Source organism: Cyprinus carpio, chromosome A24, assembly GCF_018340385.1.
Source record: "Cyprinus carpio isolate SPL01 chromosome A24, ASM1834038v1, whole genome shotgun sequence".
Classification (NCBI taxonomy): domain Eukaryota; kingdom Metazoa; phylum Chordata; class Actinopteri; order Cypriniformes; family Cyprinidae; genus Cyprinus; species Cyprinus carpio.
In genome coordinates, this window is record NC_056595.1 from 13,222,373 (window position 1) to 13,236,681 (window position 14,309).

The following is a 14,309-nucleotide window of genomic DNA, read 5'->3' on the forward strand; positions in this document are numbered from 1 at the left end:
TCTACAAAGACACAAATATTCAGTTTCCAGTATTCATTTGCCCCACTTTTATTAAACCTTACTATAAAAAAATACAATAAAACATTTTTCTTACGACCTTACGTGAATTATTATGAAAAAATGCATTATGAAGAAGAACCGCACCTGTTTATCTAGCAGCATTAGAGCTAACGTTAGCATCCAGTTTCTCAGACTATTTATGAAATTATTAGTACACTTTTAACTCAAAACTCACTTTAAACCCCGATCGAGTGTTTGTAATAAGTTCCTTTTCGAGCATCCAAGTGGAATTTGGTCGTTTACTGTTGTAAAATATGCTATTTATAGCCTTTTACATCGCTGCACAAGTTAGCATTTTCAGATGTCATTTTCAATATTTTCTATAAAAATGCGCCCCAAATCTCAAGAAAATCGCATACCTATCGTATCGCGTGTTTATTGTTTGGATATGTCGTGGGTACAGAGGTGTATCTGTGTTTGTTGTGGTCAGATATCCATGCGGAAGTGTACATGAGCATGTGACACGATGTGACGTTGTCTTGTTATGGGACTCTAAGATGACAGGCGTTGACGAATCAGAGTCTGTGTAGACACAGCGCGTGCACGAAGCTCGGCACACACACATACAGCGCTGGGAGAGGCTATTTATCATCAGATCGCGTAAATCAGTGGAAAATGAATAGAAAATGATTATTCTGTCTGAAGAAATATGAAGTAAACATCAGTAAAGCGGCTATCAATATATCTCCGTAGATATGCATCTTTGGTCAGGGTACCCTTTTTGACGCTGTTCAGTGAGTCTATGTGAACACAAATAAACCACTGCTGACGTGACTGAATATGAATGAGTGGTGAATTTCTATTCAAAATTTGGCATAATACGGATTAATTATTTTGCACTCCTGACATAAATTAATAAAGCACTGCAACAATGTTTTATCAAAACAGTGTCAAATATCGAAGCTAGAGTCTTTTAAACTTTCATCTGATGTTTCTCCAGATCAGTAAGAGAGTGATGTTTAACGTGCTGTGAAATAATAATCTGGGGCCGTCTGCGATCTTTGACGGCTAAGGGGTTAAATGTGTTTATATTTCTTTAGCAGAGGTTACCAATTAGCAGTCAGAATCACTGATCATAAAATAATGCAATTGTAAACATAGTGAGGTTTATTTCTCCATACTGAGAAACCAAACGTCTGAAGCAGCAAATACATTTAAACGTTTCACAATGTTTTTATACAGAATCATAATAGCAGGAAATGGTAAATCAAATCTCTATGATTTTTACAATCAGAGGCTGTGTAATGTTGAGGCACCTTGAAAAACTTTTTACTGTGAGTGACGACACATTGGCCATTCCAAGATGGTGGATGTGTCAATGTTTCGAATGTGGAATCTCTGGCCATGCACCATATTAACTCCTGGCACAGTCTTAGTTATTTGTGGTCATTTGACTAAAATTATTCTTAATAAGATAATTATTCTTAATTATATTTCAATCTTTACTGTTTGTTTTTGTGCTTTTGTTATCAAAGTCTATTTGTATTTTTAAAGGCTGTATCTGAGATAGCAAATGCGATCAGGCAACTTATCCACTGTACAGATGTTTTATTTTGAAATATGCTGAATTGCCACACAAAAGAAAGCCTTTAACCTTTTTACATATTCATTGTCATTCCATATCTTCTATCTCCCATTTAAAGGTATATGTGTCTTTTGCTCAACTCTTCATGTTGATAGATGCCTAAGATAACCTTTAAAGGGATCCTGTATTACACACGACTGTGGCTGATGACTGATCACATGGGCTTTGCTGGACCTTGTGGGTTAAGTGATGCCACATCTAAATCATAAATCAGTCCGGCAACCAGCTCTCTTGACCTGAAGGTCATTGTTTCATTAACTTCCTGCCACTCTAAATTTTCCATTCATATCTACCCACAAATACAGTAGTCGTTGCTTTGCTGTGCTCCTATCTCTTCACACACATACTGTACACACATGCACACGTGCACATACCTTTACTTTATTGCTTATGCCTTACAGATTCTTGAAGTGGTAATATTCTAACTGATCTACAGGATTCATAAATCTTGGCTGTGTTTGGAAGCAGCCACATTCTCTCTCATGTTGATTGACAGCCCATTGCCCCTGGTTTACTCTCAAATAGGCGTCAGATCTCTGGCAAAGGAGAATTGAACGGACAGAAGCCTGTTCTCAACTCTACGGCGGCCCTTCCGCAGGGAGAGCGCTTTCCTGGGGCTCACGCCTCTTACACTGTGGGTGGGTAAACAGTGTCGGTGCTTCTCTTTCAGGAGATTATCAGATAAAGAATAGGGAGGATGACACACAAGCACAATCAGATAACACCCTTCCACTCAAGCAGCTGTTCGTTTCCTCGATCGCTAAGAGAAAGGATCCACATCTTCTGTGGAAACTGAAATATAGGGTGGCAGCTACCTTTGATTAAACTGTGAGCAGGAGAGTAACAGTTGGTTTCTACAACAAAACAAGGATGCAATTTATTTCCACAGTGTTGTTTTAGCTGATCGCTATATTACCGGAGATAAATTGTCTTTGAATTTCAGAGGATAAGAATGCTTGGACAGAGTTGAAGACTCTGCTTTCATTCACACAGGCTGTGTTGTGTTGACTACTGGTTAGGGTTGCCAACCGTTCCATATAATACTTAAGGCACCAAAGAAGCGTTCCGCATGAAAGCTATATGGAACCCCAGTGCCGGCCCTACCTAATAAGCGATATAAGTGGCTGCATTGGGCCCCCGTGGCCACCAGGGGGCCCCGTGTCAGGAGTTCAGACAGCAATCACGGGAGTAAGGCGAGATGATGGTGGAGATAGCAACAGCAGAGCTGAGCTGGAGCATTCTCTGATGCTGTACTTACGCAATGCGCGCTCAGACCCTCCGGTCCCGATCGCGAAATCGAAACTAAAAAGGACTTGTGCGGGCAATGCAATTTCAATTCCAGCAGTTTGAGAGCGGCTGTGGCTCTCTGATGCATGCATATTAGGCTGCATACAATATCTAGGCTGTAATTAGTATGCACACTATAATGGGATGTGTAGTTATAACCATCTCTTAGCTCTGTATCATGCTTGCAGAAAATTTTGGTTTCTGTTTGCGCTTTGATTTGAATATTGAGAGAGTAACTGTTTTTTTTATTTTTTATTTTAATGATCAATTTGTGAAAAAAAAGTTCAGATAGTAGGTCAAACATTAAAAGCTCATAGCCTGCTAGTACAATTCTACAGGTCTGAAGAGACTCATGAAATCATACAAAAGAGAAGGCAGTCAGCAAAATATTTTACAATGCTTGAGTATTGTTACTGCATATTATATTTCATACTCAGAAACCAGAACTGAGATGGCATTTATTGAAAGATTTCAAATGCACCTGCAGACTATTTTTCAAGGCATGTTTTTCATTAGTGAAGATTTCTTAAAATAGTGTAAAAATCTTGTTTACTCTCATTCTTGTGAACCCTATCTCGTGTCTGGTCTCAGATTTTTGCCTTCACCTTGATGTTGCTTAAATCTGTTTCAATGTGTTTACACTTATATTTGATTATTTTTGCATTTTAATATGTTCTGTCATGTCAGACCAGAAAATAAATTATTATTATTATTATTATTATTATTATTATTATTATTATTATTGTTGTTATTATTATTATTATGTTCTCTAATGTAATGTTCATAACCAGGTGTTTTTGCTTAAAGTATTGATCTCACAAAATGTTGATACATTTCTCTTAAGCAACTGTTAAACTCTTTAATTTAAAACTTTAAACTCTTTAGTTTTAAAAGTTTGCTTAAATGGATTGTTGACATGACATGTCATTTTCACTGTCACACAAGATAAAAAATGTAAATAATTAATATTATCATTTAAAATGTATATTGTTATAAAACTGCTTTTTTTGTTAGATTTATTATTATTATTATTATTTTTTTTATTTTAATTTTTTTTTTTATTATTATACATTTTTTAGCTAAATCTCAATATTTTCCTATGGTGTGACTGTGTCAAGGATGTTCAATAAATTACAACTTTTATAAATTAAAAAGAAAAGCATACAATTGTTAATAAATACCTCAGGCATAATTTTACAAGTGTCTATTTTAGTAATTGGCATTTTTTTATCCATATATTTCTAAAAGCATATGAACTTGATACATTATGTCAGTGAAAACTTTGTCCTCTGGTGTGATAGCATATCCTGTTTTCAAACTCCACGGACAACTTTAATTAGTTGAAGGGCCAGAATAGTGTTTAAAAAAAAAAAGTGTTTTTTACTACATAATTGTCAACTACACAATTATATTTTTCTATCTATATCTTGAAAGATAAATATATTGAGTAAAACAAATTGGTAAAACTTTACAGTTAGGTGTCCGTGTAGGATGTGTACATTGGGATGGGATGCGGGTGGTTCGGTATAACTGTAGGTATGGGGGCCCCTTTTGAAAATCTGCTTAGGGCCCCCAAAACGCTATGGCCAGACCTGATATTTAAATAACTTCTAACGTATTCTTAACTTTGAATATCATTATTAAAACACAAAATGACCAATGAAGTGTCAAGCACCTAAAGCAGTCCATTTTAATTCTAGAAGTTATCTTCAATTGAAAAATATGCATTTTCATATAGGCTATACTGTAGTAGGCCTATTACACACACACATTTCAGAAGTCAGAAAGAGCTTTATTGCCAAGTATGTTTGCACATACAAGAAATTTGTTGTAGTGTCACAAGCTTCCAGTACACAGAGACAACAACAACAACACACAGATAATAAAAAATAAGATGTGAATAAAATACACATATGTATAAATATAAAGCACACACACACATATAAAGACTACAGGCTAAATAGTACAGGTGTGCTATAGATAAAATACTGTAGAATATGAATAGAATAAAAAAGGTTTTAGGGATGTACTAGGATGTAGGGTGCTAAATATTATAAGGTTACTGCACATATCTTTATTGCACAATATTTAAAATATTTAACTGTTCATGAGGGAGATTGCTTATATAGCCTATATATAAATCCTGTTATAAATATAATTTATTCTTGTGAAGCAAGGTTGAATTTTCAGCATCATTACTCCAGTCTTCAGTATCACATGATCCTTCAGAAATCATCCTAATATGCTGATTTATAATCAATGTTGAAAGCAGTTGTGCTGCTTAATATTTTTTGGGACCAGTGATATTTTTTCAGGATTCTTTGATAACTAAAAATTTTAAAAGAACAGTATTTATTAAAAAATATATATAAATAAATAAAACATTGTGTGTTAAATATACACTACTATTTTTTAAAGAATCTTTTAGAATACTTTTATTTAGCAAGGATGTGTTGAATGGATAAAAAAGTGATATTGTTAGAAAAGATTTCTATTTTGAATAAATTCTGTTCTTTTTAACTTTTTATTTTATTTATGGAACACAGGTTCCAAAGAATATTAAACAGCACAACAGTTTCAACACTGATAATAAATCTGCATATTAGAATGATTTCTGAAGATCATGTGACACTGAAGACTGGAGTAATGATCCTGAAAATTCAGTGCTCTGTCAGAAATAAATTATATTTTAAAGTATAATAAGATAGGAAACTAATATTAGAAATTACAATAATATTTCACAATATTACTGTTTTTTTTTTCTTCAAAAGTTTTTTTTTTCTTTTTTCGTTTTTCTTTTTTGATCAAATAAATGCAGCCTTGATGAGCATAAAAGACTACATTAAAAACCATTACGAATCTAAAAGATATATACATGTTTACATATATAAAGGCCTGTGTGTCCCTTATTCTGTCATTTATTATTCTATGAAAAACCATGAATGTCCCTTATTTTCCCTTTCTGAAGTTGGCAACCCTACTACTGGTCCACATGATTCGTTCACACAGAGGCTAAATTACTGACAAAAATGTGACAAAAGTGAATGAAGTTATAGCACATGCTGGTTTCTGTAATTCTCTATTTCCATCTAAAACATGGACTATGAATAACTAGATGAAAATTTCACAACAGTGCAATAGTGTACTCACAGTGATATCTGAGCAGTTCAGGATTGCATTTTTTCACGTATTGTTATTGTTAAATCTAGATTAATTTAGAAAATGTTTGAATATTTGGCTTAATTTTGTTCTTTCTTGTCAACTAAAATGTTATTATTGTGGACTAAATGTAGATGCCATTTTCAAGAGAAATTAATTAGAATGAATATGACATTACGAAATATCTATAAGGCAAACTTTATAACGACTAATAAACTGTGTAAAAATTGTTCTGTTTATAGGAGTGGATTAAATGCTCTCAAAGACTGTATCCATACAAAGATGGTTCACTCATATTTTTGTGATTGGGAGAATGTGCAATGCACAATATGGCCTTCTAAATAAAATACCCTGTATTTTTTCATACTTTGATACTGTTTTTATAAACCAGTAGCCAATCTCCTTTTCAGTTATACAAATCTGTAAATACTGCCCTTAACCATTGTGACAGTGACTGTAGCTGCATCCCAATTCAGGGTCTGCATCCATAGAAGGATGCAGACTTTGAAGTCGAAGTGAGTGTTGTTAAATGGGACAGTCTAGATTATGGAGGATTGCTTTTGTCGCCTAGCAACTGTGACAGCCGCAGTTGACGAGTGGCAGTAACGTTTTGTACTGCACTTTTTTGAAAGTTATATTCAGCTGTCTGAAAACAAAACAGGGTTCACAACCTGTCTAAATATGTTCACATTAGTCCATTTGTGTGTATAATAAAAAAGTATAAAATATCTATAAATTTGCATCTTGGTAAGATATAAGTATTAGAACTGCTTTAAAAATAAGATGCTTTTATAATACAGTATAATGAACAACTAGTTGTTCATTGTGGTTCTGTTACCTGAACTAACTCTCAAAATTCAGTTGTAAGTTCTAAAAATGTGTATAACTGATGTGACTCCCTTTAGATTTTGCACTATGACGCAATGTTCTGCTGTGTGAATTTAGCCACAGAGTGAGAATGTAGATGGCAGAGCCCAGATCCTGTTTCTACACCATTTCCTTCTTTGTCCAATCATTTTATCTTATTTCTGCCAATGAATCTCATTTCTCTCTTGTGTTACCCTACCATAGTCCTGTAATGTAATCTTTCTCATTCATACGTCTTTCATCCTACATTACTTGAGTGCATCTGCTGGTTCGAGATCTGATCTCAATTTTTTAGTGTGGATGTTGAGCAGCATGTGCAATGTGTGAAATGTTAAACAAAGATGGGTTGCACAGAACCTTTACAATAAATTTGCACGCTAACTAGCCATACATTGACCCTTTGACTCCAAACGAATCAGCAACACTGGGACGCCAAGATTAGCCAATCACAACAGAGATCATTTATAAAGAAGTCTTAAAGGTACAGTATGACATAATGGTCGTGCAATTGAATTGCAATTGTTTTTGCTGTAAGAAACCTTGACTAACATTATAAGTGGACATTATTATATTACATGATTAGTGTCTTGCTTCATATCCTACAGTCTCATACTGCCAGGAACCACGTGTCTGTGTTCTAAAATAGGACTGAATATGTCATAATAGTGATGGGTGTCCTCTGCGAACATGCACACAGTGACCCACATAAGTGCTCACAGGAGGGTGAAATGACAGAAAAATAAATCAGCCGTTTACACCAGATCAATCCACAAATCAATTAGTCTCTCCTGTAAAGGTAACTGAGGTTCAATCCAGTTGTCTCTCAATGGGTTCAGACTCTCGTGTGTGTGTGTGTGTGTGTGTGTGTGTGTGTGTGTGTGTGTGTGTGTGTGTGTGTGTGTGTGTGTGTGTGTGTGTGTGTTTTCTAATGAGATTCGTTTCTGTAAATGCCACTGTCTCTGTCCATGTATGAATATCAAAATGAACGGGGGGAATCACAGAGCGAAATATCACCCATACTAAATATAAGCCAATCTAATCATAGAGGGGTGAGAGTAATTAAACTGCTCATCTATAAGTTCTGTGTAGCACAATGCTGCTTCTGATAGAATATGTTCATTTATGTTATGGTGAAGAGTAGGACTGTATAGAAGCACAAGACATAAAAATTGTGTTGGCAGACACAATGGACCAAATGCTGTTCAATGAATGGGGTTATTGCACTAAAAATGGCCAAAAATGGTCATTTTTTTTAGTGAATCAGTTTTTTTTGGTGAATGTGTTTTATGGTTGTCTGTGTGGAATGATTTTGTGAGTGAGTTATTTTTGTTGGATAGTTTTTTTTTGTTTGTTTGTTTTTTAAGTTGCCAGTTTGAATCTGTTATAAACGTCTCGGTTACGTATGGTAACCCTCGGTCCCTGAAGGGGATAACGGAGACATCACGACGGTAAACGACGAATTGGGATATCGCTTCGATAGACCAATCTACTTTGAGTGTAAACTACACAAGCCAATGCACATTGGTATGCAATTATTGCATCCAGCTGCTGGTGATCACAGCATGAGTATAAGACGGCAGCAGGTGCAGTGCATACCAGGTTTTCGCTGAGGAGCCAAGCTGGTGACCCGGCGGCTCAGCGGTGGTACAGCAACCATGGCGACGGGACTTAACGTCTCCGTTCCCTCCTCCAGGGAACGAGGGTTACCATATGTAACCAAGATGTTCCCTTTCAGTCGGTCACTCTCGACATCACGTCTGTGACCGACAAATTGGGATCCCTACCAAAGCACCATGGATGCTGCCCCTTCCAGTGCCCTCTGCGAGCCGCCTGCGCCCCTATTTGGTATCCTAGTAGTTCCACTCACCACTGTCAAAGCACTACCTCACTGGGTGAAATTGGATAACACTGTGAAAACGTACCCATTCTGCTTGGAGCAGGGATGCTGCAGAAGCCCCATCCTTCCCGAAGGAGTTTTCAGAAGCAAATACACATATAGCATCTGTTTAGGTGTATATGGAGAAATTTGAGGTGATTAAAACCCTCTTGGGAAGGCAGAAGTCTGCCGGGGAAACACAGGCTCTAAGGCTATACCGTGGACTATACACATACGAGTACCGGTCTCAATATGGAACCCAGCCAAGGAATTCATCATGAAGGCTTGGCACCGGAAGTTCCACTGCATCCGGCTGGCTAGGGTGATGAAGGATCTCAACAGGGTCTACAGTACGGACACTCTGGAGCAGTTTTAGCAAGCCGACACTAACCAGGGCCTCTTGGTGCCACTACCCGTTTGAGGTGAGAACACAGGTGGATACCGTCTCTACATGAAGGCTATAGAATCTAGCGAATGCGTTAGGGGTCACCCAGCCCACAGCTCTACAAATATCTATCAAAAGGCACCACAAGCCAGCGCGCAGGAGGATGCAACACTTCTAGTTGAGTGAGCTCGCAACCTGAATGGGCAGGGCACACCCTGTGCCTGATAAGCCAGGGTTATGGCATCCACAATCCAGTGGGCCATCCTCTGCTTAGAACGGCATTCCCCTTCTGTCGGCCTCTGTTACAGACAAAAAGCTGGTCTGAGGTCCTGAAACTTTGTGTCTGGTCTACGTAGCATCTTAATGCTCAGACAGGACAGAGCAAAGCCAAGGCTGGGTCTGCCTCCTCCAGGGGCAGCGCTTGCAGGTTCACTACTTGGTCTTTGAAGGGTGTAGTGGAAACCTTGGGCACGTGGCCAGGCCAGGACCTCTGGATTACCCGGGAGTCATCTGGCCCAAACTCTAGGCACGAATCGTCGACCGAAAATGCGTGCAGGTCCCCTACCCTCTTGATGGAGGCCAGTGCAAGCAGGAGCAGAGTTTTCAATAAAAGAAACTTTAGCTCAACTGAATGCAAAGGCTCGAATGGGCCCTGCTGTAGTGATTTTAACACCAGAGACAGATCCCAAGAGGGTATCGAGGGGGGCCGAGGAGGCCCCTCTAAGGAACCTGATGATGAGGTCATGCTTACCTAGAGACTTCCCATTCACGGGGTCATCGGGCAGCCATTTTATGCTGCAGCGCCCGGGGAGCAGTTGGGGTTTGGTGCCTTGCTCAAGGGCACCTCAGTTTTGGTACTGCCGGCCCAAGACTTGAACCACAGCATGCCTTGATATCTGCTCTAGGGGCACCCCTGCCCGGAGAAATGCAAGATCTGACCACGGAGTGAGGGTTTGGTGACAGGCCGTTGTAACTTGGACCCAGTGACGTATTCAGATATTCAAGCAGGCTAGCACTGACTGCGCACATTCCTCTGTGAGGCGTGCTGTCTGTTCGACCGAATCCAACTCCATATCAAGAAAAGAGATCCTCTGGATTCCACTCGAGCCCTACCCTCTCAGCGGCCCGGGAAAACATAGCTGCCATTTCCAGATCCGATTCAGGCTTTGCCACTGTCCCGCAGGGCGGCAGAGTGGCCAAATCTTCATCCGACAGCTCTCCCTCCGATGCTGAGGTTGACATCTGGTCAGGGGGAAACCCACTGGATACCGCTGGTACGCTCTTTGAAGAGGGCCCAGCACGTTCCGTGGGTTGCTCCACTGGATCGGAGGTGCAAGAGGAGTGATGGTTCCCAGAGGGTTGGTTCCCTGTGTGGTTTGCCACCACTGTGACCCTCAAACCGCCCGTGCTACTGCTTGAAGTGGTCCTCGTCTGTCCACCAGAACGAGCCCCAGATTGCGACAGAGGCAACAGGACTCTGCCCCCCTGAAGGTAGCGGAGATTGGTTCGCAGCTCTGAGATGATCATCTTCCCGCAGTAGGAACATGACGCATCCATGAAGGCCACCTCAGCATGCTTGACAGACACGTGAGGCAGCGATCGTGATCTTCCCGCAGTGGGAAGATGACGCATCCATGAAGGCCACCTCAGCGTGCTTGACAGACACGTGAGGCAGCGATCGTGACCATCACCCGGTGCCAGGTAATGACCGCACACAGAAACGCACGGGTGAAAAGGCATCCTTATAAGGAAAATCCGTTGTCTTTATAAAGATGCACCCGTGGAGCTCTTTTAGAGGAAATTCTTTAGCAAATGCTCTTTCAGTGTTGAGGCACACAAGGGAGATGGCCGCTTGCAACACAACAGGGAGTAGTGCAGCCTGAAGTGCGCAAACCACTCAACACTGGAACGACTGCTGCTGAAGCGCCGTCTCGCCAACACAGGAAGCTTCCCAGAGCGTGCTGAACTCGTAGTTCACAGTAGACTCAGTAGAGCAGAACGATACTGTTGCTCGGCTCCAAAGCGAAAAGCTGGTATGCATTGCAACTACTGCCTTCTTATGCTCACGCAGTGATCAGAAGTAGCTGGATGCAATAATTGCATCCCAATGTGCACTGGCTCGTTTAGTTTACACTCAAAGTAGATTGGTCTATCGAAGTGATATCCCAATTCATCGGTCACGGTTTTAGATCTAATTCCTGCTGCATTCTTTTGCTAAGACTCTCTAGACACTCCAGTCCAGCTGTATAATTAACCTATTATAAGTTTGTGAACCACAAAAATGGAAAAGATTACTATACTGTTAAAGGTATTTCATGGGTATAGAATACTGATGAATAATGAGGAGTTTTGTGGTATTATTAATAAAGGTTTAGGATGAAGAACTACAAACAAACACTTTCCTGCTTTCTTTTAAATCTTTCTGTCATATCCTCTCCTCTAGCCCCTCCATTACAGACAGCTTGCCAAACATATCTACATTTTTTTCACAAGCCTCTACAGAGCAGTCAAATGAGAAATACTGGAAGCTATTGCTAAATGAGCAGTTTAATCACTGTTTATTGAATGCTTAATTCCTGTTCATACCACTTTGAAAGAATGCACTTCAAACTGCAACTGCATCATTTTTGAAACGTCAACGGCATCGATTGTATGTTGAATGGTTCAGCTGATCTAACACAGCATGATATTTATGGTTATTGGTTATCTGAATTAAGTCTGTTTTTATATCCTGTTTTATTTTATTTTTTTCAGATCCTGACTTTAAAGACATAGGAGTCCCCAAACCTCTTCCCTGTGGGTATTATTCATTCGTCAAAAGAATCCTTCATATGAATACATCTAATGGCTTTCCATTTTTTTTGTAATTTGTCTTCTTATGTCACCCCCGCTGCAGTTTGTGAATTTGAGATGGGAGGACCTGAAGGCATCATTGAATCGCAGCAGATCACTAAAGACGGTAAAGCCTTGCAGACTGAGGCAGTGGACTGCAAGTGGTACATCCGTGCCCCTCCTCGCTCCAAGGTCAGTCCCACGCAGTCAGCCCCCATCCCAACTTCCCCCACTCTGTCTAATATCACCCCAGTTGTTTTCCTTTTGTTGTTCTGTTACCCTGCCTGCCACGTTTCTGACATATGACAGCTTGTATCTGCCTCAAGCTGTGCAGTAACTGCCTAACACGCTTCAGTGTTTGGCTTCCTATTTTGCAGTCGTTTGCATTATGATCTGCGAAAACATCTCGGGGCAAATTTGTATGTTGTTTAGGTGGAATTCATTTGAGGATAAAAAAAATGTGGCAGCTTTTGGGTGTGTGATATACAGCAGAATGAGCTCTCGCATGGGTTCCTTTGTTTTTATGTGGGAAAGGTCAGGTGGTGCAGTTAATTTGGGGTCAGAGTTTTTTTCTTTTTTTTTTAATTGGAGCCCTTGTCTTTTTGTGGTACAGCAGTAAAAAAAAAATAGATCATGCTCTTTTTTTCTCTTTTATTGTGTAGTTAAATGGGAAAAAAATAAATGCACCCTCATTAGGATAATTTATTGCATAGCTGTCTGGGATACTGTATTCTGATTGGTCAGTTGCATAATTCTGCAGTCACATATTCTTGTATAATATTCTAAACTGTATAACTGACCATTGTCCCAGGGAACTGATTATCTGTAGACACTATGTTCCAAAGTTTGGGGTTGGAGATTTCTAAATATTTTTGATAAACCTTTCTCACCAAGGCTGCAGTTATTTGATCAAAAATACAGTAAAAGCAACAACTTCATAATTTAGTAATAATAATAATAAATATATATATATTTTTTAATATGCCTTTCTCATACTGAAAGTGCTATTACAGTATATTTTGTAATTTGGAATATTTTTTACATTTTCAGCACCCATTACTCCAGTCTTATTCTAATATGCTTCAGAGCTCCATAAACATTTCTTAATATTGTCAGTGTTTTCAGTGTCAGTGTCTTTGCTGAATAAAAATATTTCTTTCTTTCCTTCTTTGTTTCTTTTTAATGTTCCCCGCATGTTATGTGGGAAAGAAGAAAGTATTTTAGCATCAAAAACTCAAAACACTTCAGCTGTAATAGATGGATTTGCTCAGAGTTATTAAGTTACCTGTGGAACCGATCTGTAGCCATATGACTAAACACAATAAATTGCCTCCATTTCCTGTATTTCTTTATATAGCGATAGTGTTGACTGGAGAGGAAAAAGTCTGTATTATGCCATGGCTCTGTGATAACATTTGTGTTTAATGTGATTTATTACTTCAGAAATTGATTTTTGTTCTATCTGATGTCCTTCCAGAGGCACAAATCAAAAGCATATGCCCTTGTCTTTTTCACAGAGATTAGTTTCACACAGCTATTCAAGCATTTTTATCATCCACCAGCACTGCTCAAAGGAGACTGGAAATTTCAGCTCTGTGACTCATGAGTGCATTTGTGGGAATTTGTACACAATGCTTATTATGAAGACTTTAACTTTTTCTCCTCCGGATACTTCACTGAGTGTTGGCTGATATATCAGTATTTATACAGCAGACTGTGAGCAGGGATATTAGGCCCGTTCACACCAAGAACGATAACTATAAAGGGAACTATATTAGCGTCCACACCAGCGGACGCTATTGTCTGTTTATTCTAAGCACACACTCGTCTGCCACTTTAAATTCTCGAGCTCATTATAGCAGGATTGATTCTGATTGGCTGTCAATGTTTTTACTGTTCATCAGCTGGAAAAACGATATTGTTTCTCTGTGCCTTTATCGTTATAGTTGTGGTATTGACTTTGCCATTATTTAATATTTAGAATGATTTTTAGAACTATATTGTTATCTTTATAGTTATCATCCTTGGTGTGAACAGGCCTTAAGGGGAGGATATGGACCACTCACAGAAAAATTAAGTAATTAAAGTAATTGCAATGCTCAGGATGGCAGATTTGTGGAATGATCTAGTTTCTGAATGTGAATATAGATCTAAATCTAGTTTGAAGACACTTACTGACTTTGATACATAGTTTTGGGGATTTCTGTTTTTGAAATGTTAAGTGTTATATTCTCTGTTTCACTGAAATGATTTTCTGT

General features: G+C 38.8%; 1 protein-coding gene across 1 annotated transcript in view; it reads left to right on the forward strand.

The window, feature by feature from the left end:
* The window catches only part of LOC109046919 (neuropilin and tolloid-like protein 1), a 77,520-nt gene that overhangs the window by 48,000 nt on the left and 15,211 nt on the right, over positions 1 to 14,309 (forward strand). Inside the window, exons 5-6 of the mRNA XM_042714241.1 lie at positions 11,974 to 12,015; positions 12,116 to 12,243. Of these exons, the coding sequence (XP_042570175.1) occupies positions 11,974 to 12,015; positions 12,116 to 12,243 (170 nt within the window). The remainder of the gene's footprint in view (positions 1 to 11,973; positions 12,016 to 12,115; positions 12,244 to 14,309) is intronic.